The 17,651-nt window shown below is 36.9% G+C and overlaps 1 protein-coding gene across 2 annotated transcripts in view; it reads right to left on the reverse strand.

Annotated features, from left to right (window-relative positions):
• The window catches only part of KCNQ5 (potassium voltage-gated channel subfamily Q member 5), a 615,123-nt gene that overhangs the window by 177,753 nt on the left and 419,719 nt on the right, over positions 1 to 17,651 (reverse strand). For both annotated transcript variants that reach the window (XM_016191137.2, XM_007529720.3), the window contains exon 3: positions 3,138 to 3,264. In XM_016191137.2, coding sequence (XP_016046623.2) covers positions 3,138 to 3,264 — 127 coding nt within the window. The remainder of the gene's footprint in view (positions 1 to 3,137; positions 3,265 to 17,651) is intronic.

Here is a 17,651-nt window from a genome sequence, read left to right on the forward strand (position 1 = left end):
TTTTATTCCAGTGGTCTGTGTGTATATTTTGTTTACAGTTTTAGGCAGTTTTGACTATAGTATCTCGGTAGTATGCCTTGAGGTCAAATTGTGTAATGCTTCTGGTCTTATTATGTTTTTCTCAAAGATTACTTTGGCAATGGGTCCCAGATAAATTGTTGTAACTTTTGCTCTATTCCTTTAAAGAAGTTTGTTGCTGCCTTGATATGGATTACATTAAATGTGTATATAGTTCTGAGTAGAATGGTCATTTTGAGGATGTTAGTTCTTTCAGTCCATGAGCAGGGGATGTCTTTCCATTTCTTTGTATCTCTATTTCCTTGAAGAGTGATTCATAATTTTCAGTGTATAAGTCCTTCATTTCCTTAATTAACTTTATGTCCAAGTATCTGTTTGTTTTGGGGGCAATAGTCAAGGGACTGATTTCTATATATATTTTTTCTTCTCATTTAGTGTTTGCATAAAGGAATGCCACTGACTTCTGTGTATTTTTTGTATGTTTTGTATACTTAGTGTTTGCATGGAGGAATGTCATTGATTTTTGTATATTTTGTAGCCTGTCACTTTACTATATTGTTCAATAATATCCAGGAGTTTTCTACTGGACTCTTTAAGGTTTTGTAATAAATACAATCATATCATCTATAGATAGGGGCATTTGACAACTTTTTATAAAATTTAGTTTTAGGGTTTTTTGTTGTTTGTTCTGTTTTGCCACCAGGATAATTGCTGGGGCTTGGTGCCTTCACTACTCCATCAGTGGCCATTTTTCCCTCCTTTAGAAAGAGAGTGAGTACAAAGAGGGAGAAATAAAAGAAAGGGAGAGAAAGAAAGGGAAGCATTATGGCACTATTCCACCACTCATAAATCTTCCACTTGGCAAATGAGGGCCTGAGGCTTGAACCTGGGTTCTTGGCATTGCAAGGTATGTGCTTTACCAGGTAAATCACCACCAGTTCCAAGCAAAACTTTTTTTTTTTAAGATTACAAGTAAGTTGATATAAATTAGTCTCATCAAGAACTTCAACATTTAGATTTCAATGACTGTCACAGAAGTAAGGAGGAAAACAATAGCAGTAAAATCAGATGTCATTAATAAATAGTACAAACACAATTATAACAGATTTGTATAGAGTTTGCATTTTTTTCCAAAGAGAAAAATAGTCTACTAAAATAGAGTATATTCTTTAAAATGTCATTGTAAGAGGCAATGAGAGGCTGATAAAGAGCTTTGGATTAAAGATGGCTAAAGAAACATAGTAACAAAATTCAGTAGGTGATCTGAGACTGAATCTTGTGCTGGAAAGACAAAAAAAAAGTGCTGTAAGGTGCATTGTTAGCTGACAAAACTAGAATACATCCAGCAGATTATGTAAAGCATTGGATTCAGTTCAATGAATTGAATATATTCTCCATTCTTATTGTTAGAAAAAAATAGGGATGAAAAGCCATGATGTAAGTATTCAAATTTTCCTAAATAATTTTGTTTCAAATTCTAATTTAGTTTTTCATAAAGGATGAGGCAGAAAAACAGAGGAGAGACACCTACAGCACTACTCCACAACTCATGGAGATTTCCCCCTGCAGGTAGAGACTGGGGGCTTGACCCTGGGTCTTTGTATATGATAATATGTGCACTTTACCAGGTGTACAACCAACTGGCCTCTAAAAAATCATTTCAGCTGAGACATTATTTACTGTAGTTTTCAGTTTCTTTTAAATTAGCATTGAAAAATGAACAAAGGATTCTGGCTTGAATTTATATATATATATATATATATATACATATATATATATACAGAGAGAGAGAGAGAGAGAAGAAGAAGAAGAAGAAGGAGGAGGAGGAGGAGGAGGAGAAAGGAAGAAACAGAGAACAAGTAGAGACATCAATGCACTGCTGTATAATCTCGGGAATATCCCCTGATCCATGATGCTTAAAGTTTCCAATTATATGATATGTTTTCAGTTTTACATTCCTGGTGGATGTGTTTATCTTAAATTCTCCAGAATACTGTTGTCATATTCATTTTGGGTTAAAATTTCACTTGAAATTTATGCTGTGCTGTAAACCAATATCTCTTAAATTAATTTAAAAAAGAAGTATAATTTCAAACCGACTCCCACATGAAAGAAATACAAGTACTTATTAAGCCACTGCAGTTGGGAAAATTCAAAATGGGATATTTATTTGAAGACTCTTATATGGGGAAATTCATACTTTAGAGTGCAAATCACTTTATTAAATCTAAGACTACCAATGCAGAAAAATAAGCCATATTTGTAATCATTCTTGAAACATGATAATTGGCATAGATTATCAGGAATAATGCTATGCAGTCTAACTGATTAATAGCATAAAGGGGACACTACTCATATCGTAGGGCAAAACAAAGATTCTGTAGATAGAACATTTTATGGTTCCCTAATTTCCCTAGTAAAGTACTGAGCATCATTTATTTCAGTATAATCTCATCTATACAAGTTAGTACTATAAAGTCAGGCCACCTGTCTGAAATCCCAGCTTATTCACTTACTCTCACTATGATTTTATTTCATTAAATTTTATTTTTTATTTTACTTTATTTTTTACCTCTTCTGGTTTATCATGTTGCTGGGGATTGAATATGGGATTTTGGAACCCCAGGCATAAAATTCTTTTTCTTTTTGTAATTGCCACCAGGGTTACCTCTGGGGCTCAGTATCAACATTACAAATCCGCTACTGCTGGTGGCCATTTTTTTTCTATTTTATTTTATAGGACAGAGAAAAATTGAAAGTGAGAAGGTTAGAGAGAGAGAGAGAGAGAGAAATAGAGATACCTGCACACCTGCTTTACTGCTCATGAAGACGGTGAGTGGTAAGATTATCAGTACTCAACCAGGTAAGCCACTGCCTGGCCCTGAAAGTCTTTTACATAACCGCTATGCTATCTCATTGGTTCCCTCTCAGTAAGACATATAACAACTTACTTTAGCTCTATTTGGTTCAGCTATTTCATTTGAAAAAATTGTGACTTACTTGTGGCAAATATTCCTTGAATGTTATTTTACAAAATTAATTAAATATTTAAAATTGACTGCACAGCAGAAAAAAGACTTTGCACCATGAACTCAGGTATCTAAGATTTTGATATTCACCTATAACACAAAAGGGCTTCCGGGCAAAGCGCAATCTTCCTTGCCATCCTCTATACCGACAACAGCACCCAGCAGACCAGATTCGAATGATGAACTCCAAACCAAAGACAACAATCATCACAAACTCCTGCAATAAAAAAAAAAGCTGTATTAGAGAGAGGCATTCGGGAGTAAGTAAACCACTGCAAAAAGTACTATGTACATTTATGAACACCTAGGCAATAGATCTAAATAAAAATCTATCTGTTAATGTCTAAAGTTAAGAACATCTTAAAAACCACACAGTCTACATTTACTCTCATGAACTGCTATTCTTATTCAAGTTTCTAATACACTACAAATTCAGGAGTCAGTTTTAATACTGTAGAGGCTGAATTATACATCTGTTTCATATGGAATATATATTGCAGCTCACTTTAGCTTTCTGATATCATGCAAAGTAGCCAGAATGAAAGAGAAGACTCTGAAAATATGGCTTCATAGTTTAAAAAAAAAAGCTTAATTTTGCTATAAACAGTGACATAATTCCTAAGCCTTGATGAGTTGATTTCAGAGAAAAAGAAGTAAAGATTCAAAGTATACTAAATTACTTTGTTTACAGTATCAAAATGTCCTTATGGAACACCAGATTTGAAAGGCACATTATTATGTGTGTAGCATAGATATCTTTTGTCAGAAATAAGATCCTGAATCCCCTGGATTTGAAGCTTGCTCAATTATTTTGCTGCCCTTTGGAGAGAGATGCCTAGAAAATAACACCTGCTGAAGCAAAATGACTTTGAGGTCATTTAGGAAGAGTTATTAGTGAAGCTTGGGGGAACACCAAGTAAAGTGATTCATTGAGCTGTGGGTCATAGAATGAGAAAACAAATGGAATTAGTAAGAAGAAATCATCCCAGAAATAAGCTTGTCATTAAAATCTTGTTGTCCCTACAGGGGCAGGCACTGAGTTTATTGACAATGATTTTTCTTTAAACATAAAAGTGTATTTATTAATTTTATTAAAATTGTTTAATTATAAAAGCAATACATGATCTTTAGACAGCATTCAAATAACACAGAAACATGTAGGAAGCAAAGGTACTAATCCACTGCCTGTTCTCCCACCCCACATTCCAGGATAAAACATTATTATCAAATTTAGAAAACTGCATTTTTGTTGCAAGTTTCTGTTTCTTTATTTAGAACATATGATGAAGTGTTGCACTTTTGAAAAGCCTAGAGATAAATGATTTTACCCTTTTGATATTTTTTCAATAAGTAATTCACAATATTTCACATGATGGGAAATCTCCAATATTACTGTTGCCTACTTGTAGTGACTTCCAAGTAATGTGGGATAAATTTCTAAAGAAAACTTCATGCACAAACAGCCAAATACTATATTAATGTATTTCATTAGTGCTATGAGGTTTTGTTTTCATTTGGTTCAGAGGGCTTATCTAGGTAAACAAGTCTATTCCATTAAGTTAGCTAACGTGCTAAACAGCCTGTTTTTAAACTAGCAGATCGTTTTACTGCCCAAGTAATTGTGCCTGTGGCCCATTTAAACTCAATGACAGACCCGATTTTTCACCCTTGCTTCTCACTTCTACTTGCTCAGGGACATTTGGCAACCTCTGTGAGAGGTCATACTATAAGGGATATTAAAGGAGATTGCAACTGTGAACAATCAAGCACTACCATATAATGATTTTTCTTTTTCACAGGAACAAAAGACACACACACACACACACACACACACACACACTCTGATAGGCTGTAATGAATTTTTTTTTCCTACACTGCAATGGGGCAGTGTGCATAACATCTGTCTTGTATTCTTTCTTTCTCTCTCTCTCTCTCTTTCTTTCTTATCTGGGTTATCACCGGGACTCAGTGCCTGCACAACCACTCTATCATAACTGGCAATCACCTTATTTTCCCTTCCTCCTCCTTACTGTTACCTTTCCAAATTGTAATTGATTTTTATTACATGCTCACAATTTCTGTCTTGGGGGTAAATGATAGAGAATGCTCTTATCCATACTAAACCATTACTATAAATTCTCTATCAGGGTAGGTTTTAGACTGTGACAAACCATTTCAATAAAAGCTCCAAGGGTCCAGGTGGTAACACACTGGGTTAAGCACACATGGTGAGAAGTGCAATGACTGAAGCAAGTATCCTGGTTCCAGCCCCTAGCACCCCAGCGGCGGGAGGATCACTTCACAAGTGTTGAAGCAGGTCTGCAGGTGTCTTTCTATCCCCATCTCTTCCTTCTCCTCTATCAATTTCTCTCTGTCCTATCCAACAACAGCAACAGCAGCAACAACAATAGTGAAAAAAAGATGGCTGCCAAGAGCAGTGGATTTGTAGTGCAGGCACCAAACCCCAGAGCAGAATGATAATTTAGTGGAAGCTGAGATATACTGAACCCTCTTTCTGGAAGATTTAGAAATGCATCCTTGTGATAACAACAATTCTGGAAATTAACATTCCTTCAGTAATATGGTACTGAAGTTGAAGAATAAGAAAAAAAACATTAATTTTAAGAACTATGAGGTACATACATCTTGTTCTGATGACCCTCTCTCTTAAAACCAGGAAAAATAAATTTGAACAGAGGCTTCCAGCAGGATTTGTTGATTTAGAAGTCTCATTTTTCAGCTAGTTTTCACAGACTTCTAAATGATGGGAAGAGCAATTTGGTATTTTCTTATGAAACTAAGAATACAGTTCTATATTACTTAACAATTGGTGTCTTTCTTGGGTATTCATGCCAGAGAAATGACAATTTATGTTTATTCTAAAACCCACATATGAAAGTTTATAGCACATGTTCATAAAGAAACAAAATTGAAAACAGCCCAGATGTTCTCATCCTGTGCACATTAAATAAGCCAGGGTGCATCTATACTATGGAATAGCACTCAACAGTGAAAAGAGACAAACCACTGCTATACACATCTTAGATGGATCTTTAGGGGATTATCTTGAGTAACAAAACAAAACACAATTATGAAAGGTTATAAATCAAGCTGTCACATTTATATAAATTTTAATTGTTATATTAGACAAATAGTGATTTACAAGACAGTTGTCATGTAGGTACAAGTTCTCATCTGTGATAGGTATCTGCATACCACTACCACTACCAGTATTAATTTAAGTCCTTCACCACCATTTTGCACTGTGTTGCCAATGCCTACTCAACCTTCTCCCTCTTTGGTCTTGCTGAAACAAGTCATGCCTAAACCATGTTTCTTAAGATCAAGCTGTAATATAAAAATATGTAAGATATAGTTTTAGAAACGCAGAAAAGATAAGCCTGGGACTGTGAGAGGATATACAGGTAGGAAGAAGATTGGTGTGGTTATTAAAGGCCAATTTGAAAGATCTTTGTAGTAATACAAATATCTGGTTGTTTGACTATTGTGATAGATAAATTAAACTCAACATGTAATGCAATTATACAGAACTAAACATACATAGATAAACATATACATGCAAGCCAAGGAAAATATAAGTCACACCTAATTAAAATGTTATCATTTAGGGAAACTGGGTAAAATGACAAAGGATGGGAGTCGGGCGGTGGCGCAGTGGGTTAAGCGCACGTGGCGCAAAGCGCAGGGACCGGGGTAAGGATCCCGGTTGGAGCCCCCGGCTCCCCACCTGCAGGGAAGTCGCTTCACGGGCGGTGAAGCAGGTCTGCAGGTGTCTATCTTTCTCTCCCCTCTCTCTCTGTCTTCCCCTCCTCTCTCCATTTCTCTCTGTCCTATCCAACAACAAAGCAACGTCAACAATGGCAATAATAACCACAACGAGGCTGCAACAACTAGGGCAACAAAAAGGGGAAAAAATGGCCTCCAGGAGCGGTGGATTCATGGTGCAGGCACCGAGCCCAGCAATAACCCTGGAGGGAAAAAAAAAATGACAAAGGATATTGCAACTGTTTCTTACAACTAAACTATTTTAACAAGAATCTCAAAATATTTTGTTATTTTTAAAAAGTAAATTTTCTATCATGTAATCAACAGAGTAGAGATATAAAAGGAGTCTTCCAGTCCAGGTGTTGGGTTCAAATCCCTATAGTTTTATTTAATGGTGCTCATTAAGTAATTCTTTTTTATGGTTTATCCTTATTTTATTTTGAAATAAGTTAAAAATATAAAATATCTGCTATGCACCAATGAAATAATTTAGATTAGGGATTTTTTGACACTTGTTGATCCAGCAATGAGAGAGTTCCTGGTGTCTTTACTGCTGCATCTCAGGATGTCAGTTAATTTTCTGTTTATTTTTAAATGAAATAAAATGCCCAGGGGCCGGGTGGTGGCAAACCTGGTTGAGCGTACATGTTACAGGACTCAAAGACCTAGGTTCGAGCCCCCAGTCCCCACTTGCAAGGGGAAAGCTTTGCGAGTGAAGCAAGGTTGCAGGTGTCTCTCTCTCTCTGTCCCTCTTCCTATCACCCCTTTCCCTCTCAATTTCTGACTGTCTCTATCCAATAAATAAATAAAGCAAAAAAATTAAACCTTTAGGAAATGAAATAAAATGCCCATTATTTACTCAAATAGTTACTAAAGAGATCAGTGAGCAATAGAATACTTGACCTATTTGAAAGAAAGCTGTAATATAAAGCTAGTGTTGCTAACAATGGTTGCATTTCTTTTTGAAAGTCTAGAAGTGCTAGAACTAGTCCTATCTTCTATCTGGAATACCTGTTATTAATACTAACATAGCTGAATCCTCGTAAGTCAGTAAGTAGTGATACATTTGACTTGGCTATATAATCCAAGATGCAAAATTTGTTCTTGTAATTATTTTGCTTTTGAACTAGTGGTTTTAAGTAAAGATTGATTGCTTTTTTATTTTTTAAGCAAAATCAGAAAACCCACTACTTTATGTTTTAGTTGTTTCCTCATAAATTAACTGCACTGTTCATTAAAACACAGTGTCCTTTGTTTAATCTACAAACTGTCTACTGTGACCGATACTTTCTTCTGGTTTTTATGTCATTAGACAGCATTTTTTTGTGAAGACAAAACACCAGCATTATAAACCCCATGACATTTGTACCAGTTCTTGAAGAGCCATAGCTAATTAGACATATAAAACTAAAAGAATTACCTTTATTCAGAAAATCAACATAATCAATTTTCAGCTATTTTCCTCCCTTTTTAAATGTTTGTATACTTAAAGTAACATAAGAGTAGCAGGCCAGCATGTTTCTTTACAAAATTCCCACAGGGAAAGGATTTGTGATGTAAATTGAGTTATAAATTGCAAAAAAGTCATAAATCAGCCGAAAGACTTGCAATTACAAATGTATGTGATTTAGAACATTCTACAAGCTTAATACATAGTTATGAGATGGATACACACTTAGAATGTGAAAATTAGTACAAGAGTAAATCCTTCTGAACATTGTTTCATTGGAAGGGCAGAAAAAGACCCTCAATATGAGTTTACAACTTAGAACTCATAAATCACATGCTACCATTAATCTATCCAGTGTTCCCAGGTGTCCTTACTTTTCAGAAAGGTATATTCATTAATAATACTGTGGCAAAATTTGTGGGCATACATTTTAGTTTAACCAGTGGGACATAGATGAACTAGAGTTGAAGGTAAATAAATACTTGCTTAGGGGTGGCAGTAAGAGTATCACAGATGGGCTGTGGAAAGAACATACTACTTATACAAATTACTTTATACTAGGGGCCAGGCATTGGCTCACCTAGTTAATTGCACATAGTACTAAGCATAAGAACCCACTCAAAAATCCAGGTTTGAGCCCCTTGCTCTCTACCTGCAGATGGGAAGCTTCACAAGCAAGTCTGCAGGTGTCTTTCTATCACCTTCTTTTCTAATTTCTCTCTGTCCTATGCAATTAAAAAAAAACACCAGGAGTCGGGGGTTAGCACAGAGAGGGTTAAGCACATGTGGCACAAAGCACAAGGGCTGGAGTAAGGATCCTGGTTCGAGCCCCTGACAGGGGAGTCGCTTCACAAGCAGTAAAGCAAGTCTGCAGGTGTCTATCTTTCTCTCCTCCTCTCTGTCTTTCCCTCCTCTCTCCATTTCTCTCTGTCCTATCCAACAACGATGACATCAATAACTACAACAATAACACAACAAGGGCAACAAAAGGGAATAAATAAATAAATAAATATATTGTAAAAATGGCTTCCAGGAGCAGTGGATTCACAGTGCCAGCACTGAGCCCCAACAATAACCCTGGAGGCAAAAAAAAAAAACCTTATTAAGTTGCTTAGTAGAAAGTATGTGTTTTGGAGGAGGGCCTCAGATGGGGGTACACTGGGTAGAGCACACACATGTGCAAGAACCCCACCTGTGGGGGGAGGGAATTAGCCAGTAGTGAAGAAATGCTACATCTTTCTTTCTCCCTTCTCTATCTCCCTTTTACCTCTCAATTTATCTTTGTCTCTGCACAAAAATGATTTTACTACTTATAAATTTAAATAAAATCCCTTAAAACAAAATACTACATTATAATCAAGAGACATCCCTTGCCTTAAGAAGTTGGTACAAGCTAGCCAAATTGACCATAAAGTAACTCTCGTCTTTTCCTGCTAGTGAAAAGATTCCTCTTGTGGGTTAGTGTGGACACCTGTGACAAGACCAGAGTTAGGCTAGTATTCTGAACTGCTGCTAGCTTTCCTCAACATTCTTATTTCAAAACCCCTCTCTACATCCCACCTCCTGTGATAATATTTGGAAAGGAGGCTTTGAGAAGTAATTAGGTTTAAATAGTCATGAGGATAGAACTCCATAATGGGATCAGTATTATAAAAAGAGGAAGAAACATTAGAGTTCTATCTCTCTCTCTCTCTCACTTTATCTCTTCACACTTGGTTGGCATCACTGCATTTAGGATGTCTACATTATTAAGTATGACTAACTGTGCTGTCAAACATAGGCTTTATTTATAGGTTTTCTGCTTCACATGAATTTACTTTACCAATGTAGACAGAATGCCACACCAGACAGGATATAAAGATGAGCAATGTGTTTACCACTCTTGAAGGATCCATGTCATTTATCTAGAGATAATAAGACACACACACACAAGAAAACTTGCAAAATTATGTGTAATAAGTGTTGCCTAAACAGTAGTTCCTCAAGAAACCAATCACTCATTATAATGCGTCTGTATGCAGCAGACTCTTACAAGATGTTTGTTGATGTTTTCTTCAGTTCAACAACAACAACACATATTAACATACTACTTTATCAAGTCAGTAAGAAAACACATGAAAATGACTAACTAAAAATAGAACATTGGAATTAAGTTAATTGGTCTATGATTTTTTTCCCCTAACCTTCCTATTACAACATTATTGACACTAATTGCAAGAGGAGAGTGAATGGTTACTCACCACAAGATGTCTTGATATCAGTGTGCATTTATTTTGCTTAAACTAAGCTATAGGATAGTAGCAGTAGTTATCCTATTTCACTTCTATGGTTTATTTACCAAAAAAAAAATTGTTTTCATTTAGTGCCCATCTGACAATACCACTTTTATTTTTTGACTGTTTTACATTTTCACCATTGGGCAAGGAAGATACTTAAAATGGGGTAGAGAAAAAGAGAGGAGTGAGGTACAATTTACTTTGTTTACTTCAACATATTTTAGGTAGAATCTCCAATATTTTGGTTTGGGATGGAAATGAAACTTCACAGTAGAGCCGCTGTGACTCCTGAAAGTTGAGCAGAAGCTGTTCACATTTTATTTATTCAACAATGAGAAAGGCAGAGGCTGTGCAGGTGGGGTGTGGGGTGGGATGGAGGAGCAGAACCCCAAGATCTTCAAATGTTGAGGTGGCCAGCAGGGAAGATGCTTCACTTACTGCTATAATGTGAAAATAGTGGGCAGATGTTGGAATAAATAGGACTGTCTTTTTAGAGGAAGAAAGGGTATTTGAAGTATGGTACAGCTGAAGTCAGATACCATCTCTATTCCCATATTGATAAATTATAGACTAGGCCTTCACAGTGCACTGGTGAAAAATTCTTATTCTTTCTTCTGTAATCAGTTATGTTTTTTGAGGTTTGTTTGATTATTCTTTTACTTAGTTTTCATCTTCTGTTTGTTCTCTATATACCACATGTGAGTGAAATCATATGGTGCTTCATTTTCTTGAGAGTGTGCATAGAGGTCTTAGGGGGGGAATGCAGCTAATGATACAGTCAACACTGTAGACTGGTCCCTGTCTATTCATAGGTGATCATCTTCTTTGGCGAGCATGTAGCTTCATCTTCAGGACAGACACACATGGAGTGATAAGGGAGAAAAGGAACACCCACCTAGCCAGCCAGATCATTTGAATTCACCATGGTGATTTAAAACAGTCTTGGCTTCATTCTCTTCTTCTCATGATAATTGTTTCTACTTAAAGTATCAAAGTAATTACTGCTACCTAAGATTGTACTTTCCCCCATTACTATAATACATTTTATTGATGATAATGTATTATGTGACAATAAGAGCTATAATTTTTGCTTGCTTTTGAAGGGTAGTAAAACAGATACTTCTCTTGCCACATACTACACATACAATTGCATAAACATTTACATGTGTATACTTGACTTATAGTATGAGTGGTCTTGAATGGTCATGATAGATAACTGAAAACAATTAAAGATATAAATAGATATTCCTCAAACATGACAGATTTTGTAAGGAATACAGCATAAAGATGGAGAACCTGTACAAAGATAGCCTTGACCTAACTAACGAACTTTTCTGCCTGTTCACCTGAGCTACCAAACAACAGATTAAGGATGAATGAGTTTTCTATACATACTGGCTTGACAAAAACGGAGGTGCGGGGTAAAAACAAGCAAACTATTTGGCATACATTGTAGAATACCAACTTCTGTAACTCCTAAGCATGAGACATAATATATGGCAAATTGTTACAGGTTTGATTTAAAGATGAACTATCCCTACAGATAAATCAAAGGAATTCCTTGGACCATCTCTTGCTTCATGGTTAATTTCTGTTATACTATTCACTGAGATATGTTTCCTGTTTATTGCTGTTTGTTTTTTTTTTTCTGAAGTTTCTCTACTGGGAAAAATCAGGTTTTTTTTTTTTTTTTTTTTTTTACTCTGTATAGCCTTTATTTTAGATGGGATGGCTCCAACTGTACATAAGTCATCATTTATCATTTGACCTTAATACTACTTGGACTATTATGGCTTCCAAACAACTCCACTCATGTCATCAGCATATCTTAATTAATTTGTTATTGCTCACTTGTCACTGATTATGTACATCTGCCATACAAGCTCTGATGGATAATGGTCTCCATCTGCAGGATAAATTGCCACCACTTGAATATAGGAGGGAACTGATCTGTCACAGTCACTTGAAACCCTGCTCTGCTCCTCTGCTCTTTTAATTGGTTGTAGACTTATTCCTAGTAAGCAATATGACACCTGACTTGGAGATCACAGTAGTACTATTAACAATATGAAATGGAAGGTTTATAACTCAGCATCTTATATATGAGTAGTACTCAAAGTCACAGAAATACAGTTAAGTATATCACATTTACAGGACATTAACAACAAGACTGAGGAGAAACAGCTGTCTATCCAGAAGTGAAGTTCTGCCCCCAGGAAAACAATGCATTGGAGAAAATACTTGCTTTAATCATTTCCTAAGCAGCATAGACTGCCAGACTAAATGCAGAGTGATATACCAGTGTCAAGTTGACTTTTTGTAGAATCCAGACAAAAGAAGTCCCAGAGCAAGGTGTGCTGGAAGTAAATTTATTCAGAGGGAGTCAGGTAGGTGTGGTTGGTTTGGACGGGGAAAAAAGAGTAAGAAGCTCACAGATGTGGATTCTCCTTTTGAAGAAAGAATAATCCCGGAAATTTTTTCTCCTTAGTTTTATTTGCATATTTCTTTATCATTCTTGCTTATCTTTCAGGCTAGTGCATGAAGTTTCTGAGGAAATGTCAGACTCACTCAAGGAAACCTACTGTGTACTTGCTTCCATCCCAGTCCTTTCCTTGTCATGCTGCTGGCCCCAAGAATGTCTCTGCAGGTGTTATGGTGGGGGATATGTTTCTGTTGCTTCCCTACATCCTAGGTACATAACTGGATAGTCAGAGAACAGAATTCCACTAAAGCACTGATTCTTCCTCCTCCCATCATAATAAAAAGTATGCGAGAGACACTGAAAATAGCTTTTTTTTTTTTGCCTCCAGGGTTGTAACCAGAGATCTGTACCAGCACAATGAATCCACTGCTCCTAGTGCTCATTTTTCCCATTTTATTGGACAGGACAGAGAGTAAGGGAAGACAGAGAGGGAAAGAGAAAGATACCTGCTGACCTGTTTCACCTCTTGTGAAGGACCACCCTGCATGTGGGGAGCAGGGGCTCAAAGCGGGATCCTTGAGTGATTCCTTGCACTTTGTACTATGTGAGCTTAACCCAGTGTGCCACATCCAGGCCCCCCCCTGAAAACAGGTTTTTAGAGATTACCTACAAGGGCTGGGTGGTGGCACACCTGGTTGAGTGTACATGTTACAATGCACAAGAACCCAGGTTTGAGCCCCCGGTCCCCACATGCAGGGAGAAAGCCTTACGAGTGGTGAAGCAGTGCTGCAGAAACTCTCTCTCTCTCCATATATATATATCTTCCCCTTCCCTCTTGATTTCTGACTGTCTCTATCCAATGTGTAAATAAAATTTTAAAAAAAGATTACCTCTATATAGCCAAGATTAGTATCACACCAGAGAGAATATACTGTTTATGCTATTAAAACTCACCAATCTTACAATTTTCATTATGGTAAGATGACTGCATAGTAAACATAGACTTAGGATAATCATATCTTCTTCAAGAGCACACATACAACTTATCACCTCCATTCAGATTCCACTAACCAGAATTTGTAAAACTTCCACTAGAATTTTGGTAACATTTGCTCTATCATTTATTTAGAGGGTTCACTAGGCAAAGTAAGAACTGAAATGAGAGGACAATGGGGAAGGTTTAATATATCTAAGAGGGAATTCTTTTTCAAGATCCAAATAGCACTTATTTGCATTTAAACAATTAATGGAATCATTACAACTAAGCCATCTCATTAATTAAAGAAAACTCAGCAGGATCTTTATTTGGCAACAGTTTGCTAGCAGAGCTTCCCTAAGTACAGACTCAACGTAAAATTGGTAAGAAATATTCCTCCTCCCAAATTCCAGTTACACCCTTTCAATCATTTTGAATTTCCCAAACACTTAAGTAATAGTCCCAACAAGATATAGCTACTTGCACAGATTAGTTTGCAAACACGTGTCAATCTGTCCTACAGCTAGCAACTGATCTCTGTTAGCACTAGAAGCAGCCCCCAAACTAGTAAATGACAAGTTGAATTAGAAACAAGGGTATATAAGTTCTCTAAGGGCTGGAGATGCATTTCTGCATTCCTATCTCCATTCCTCTCTTGCTCTGAGTTCATATTTTCTTCTAACTCCTTTTGTTCCCTTTGTAGGACACTAGCCCCTGGGTATCTAATAAGCTGCAAGTTTCCCTTCCAGAGAAGCAAAGGGATAGCCTAGTTATGAATTATCCCAGTGTTATGGAAAAAAATTAATTATAGCTCTGATGGAGCCAAAGAGTACATCTGAAGCCACATGGAGGGTAAGAAGCTACATTTATTTCACATGGACGAACAAATATCCAGCCTTGGAAGCTGGCTTTCATCTGGAAGCTGGGTGGAGTGTCTTGGGATACAAACAAAATACACCCTGGTTTTAAACTAAGGAGTGGTAATAACAGTCAAGGGCACTGGAATGCAGAAATGGAAGCCTGCCATGTGCAGCTCCCTTCCTCTTCATTTGTCTGTGAATATTTCATTTCACCATGGTCACTCACTCAGACCATTAATGTGAGATGGTGGAAAGTTCAGGTCAAAACATAGAACATGGAGATTACCACTCCCTCTTCTCTATCTATCCATCTATCTATCTATCTATCTATCCATCTATCTCTGAATTCAAACTAAGACAGAGAGAGAGAAAAAGTAAGTGAGGAGACACATGACAGCATCACCCCACTCTTGGTGAAGTTTGCCCTGGTGCCATGGTTGGTACTCCCAGGTGATGCTGGGGGTTCAAACCCAGTCTTTACACATAATAAAGTATATGCCCTAGTGGGTCAGCTATCTCCTGGCCCCTTCATCATGTTCCGTTCATTCATTTATCAAGAAGCTAGGAAGAGTTTTTTTTTTTTTTTTAGAGAATTTATTTATTCATGAGAAAGATAGGAGAGAAAGAACCAGATATCACTATGGTACATGTGCTGCCTGGGATCGAACTCAGGACCTCACAGCTGAGAATCCAATGCTTTATCCACTGCACCACCTCCCAGACCACAAGAAACCAGGAAGAGTTCTGCTCTTACTATCTATGTGACTTTTGGAAATTTAAACTTAATCTCATCTTCCTCGGCTTTCCCTTCTACACAATGGGGATGCCAACTACTTCTTTATAGGGTGGTCAGCATGTATATTTGTACAATGCATAGGACTTTATTAGACAAATATAAATTACCCTAAAAGTGCTAAATAAAATGAGCCCATTTATTAAAAATTCATTTAATGTATATTATATGCCAGATACTTTTCTGCTGGAGATACTGAAGTGAACCAAGAGTTAAACAGTCTTGCCATCTGATAAATAAGTTTATTTTATAGGACAGTAAAAGACAAGTGTTATAGAGAGTAATTATGAAGGGCAAAGGTGATGGGGCAAGCTGACAAGTGCCTTTACTTTAAACAGGAGAGTTGAGGAGGTCTTTCTGAATAGACTGAGTGTAATTAAGGGAATGAGCCAAGAAAATCCACCGGAAGAGGGATCAATTTTGCTGCAAAAACCTTGAAGTATGGGTGAGGAATAAGGAGATTAGGTGACTGGAGTGAATTATATAAGCAAATAAAATTAGGAAGTAAAGACAAATGGTAATAAAGAGATAACTGTGTAAAGTGTTTAGGTTATCGAAAAAAAATTTCCGTTTTTACTCTGAAAGAAATAGACAGCATACTCCAGGTCACAGGCCTTGAGTAAACCAGCTTGCATTCATTATCTCTTTATCAAAGCTCAGGTCATGCACTAGGTTTTGATAAAGATGGGAGATCTGGGGGGTCGGGCGGTGGCGCAGTGGGTTAAGCGCACGTGGCACAAAGCGCAAGGACCAGCGTAAGGATCCCTGTTGGAGCCCTGGCTCCCCACCTGCAGGGGAGTCGCTTCACAGGCGGTGAAGCAGGTCTGCAGTTGTCTATCTTTCTCTCCCCCTCTCTGTCTTTCCCTCCTCTCTCCATTTCTCTCTGTCCTATCCAACAACGAACAACATCAACAATGGTAATAATAATAACCACAACGAGGCTACAACAACAAGGGCAACGAAAGGGGAAAAAAATGGCCTCCAGGAGCGGTGGATTCATGATGCAGGCACAGAGCCCAGCAATAACCCTGGAAGAAAAAAAAAAAAGATGGGAGATCTGTTTCAGAGTAGCTGGGCACCCATAGATGATCTGAAAAAAAGCAGGCATTAAAATTGGGACAGGACCTTGAGAGTTTATTCTAGGCAAAATGAAAGGATAAGAATCTAAGTTAAGAATTAGGCTTTCCCTGATATGTGCCAAATACAGAAGCTTGAAACTGTAAATATATGTTATCATATTCTCATTAGAGGTTTCCCATAATTATATTATTTCCCAAAATCTTTAAGAGGTTGCTATTGTGCTCACTGCCAAGTGTCAAACCCAAGTTTCTCACTCCTAGTTTTAAAGGAGGCCCTGAGCTGACAAGCTACCAAAATAGCTTCTGAGGATATGAGAAAGCATCTTATATTTGATACAATTTATGAGCAGAAAAGGGAAGAATAGCAGAAGATATAGAAAGAACTGTGCTATATTTGATTTATATATACATTTCAAGATAAATTTAAGTGAAAATTCAGAACACTTTAAATAGTTTTCAGGATATAAAGGCATATAATGCTTGCCTTGGCCTGTTCTATTCAGGTTTTTCTTGCTGAACATCTAGCACATTAATTATGATACATTAATTTTGGTAAAATTACCATCTTTTTCTGTAAATTTATTAAATGCCTGGCACAGAAGTCTGTGAGACAGGATAAAGAAAGGGAGAATCAGATCACAGCTAAGCCACATTTGAGGAAAAGATAATTTTTTTTTGACTTTAAGGTTTTATATTAAAAATGCAATGACTGTAAATGAAGGGAACAGGCATAAAAGAGCAGTTTTCTCTCATCTCTCAGCAAAGTATTCAAGGTGTTAAGAAAAACATATGACTTATAATTACTTAAATGCTGAAACTTTGAGTGCTGAGGATTTTGCTTCATGTATGAGCTGTATGAGGAAGGTGACCAATTGCTAGTGTTCCTAGCATCTTGTCATCTTCAAGCTGATAAATACAAGTTAAGTGTGATCGAAGTTACACTTTCTGTGGCCAGGGTCACA

The sequence above is a fragment of the Erinaceus europaeus genome, chromosome 4 (genome assembly GCF_950295315.1).
Source record: "Erinaceus europaeus chromosome 4, mEriEur2.1, whole genome shotgun sequence".
NCBI classification, from domain to species: domain Eukaryota; kingdom Metazoa; phylum Chordata; class Mammalia; order Eulipotyphla; family Erinaceidae; genus Erinaceus; species Erinaceus europaeus.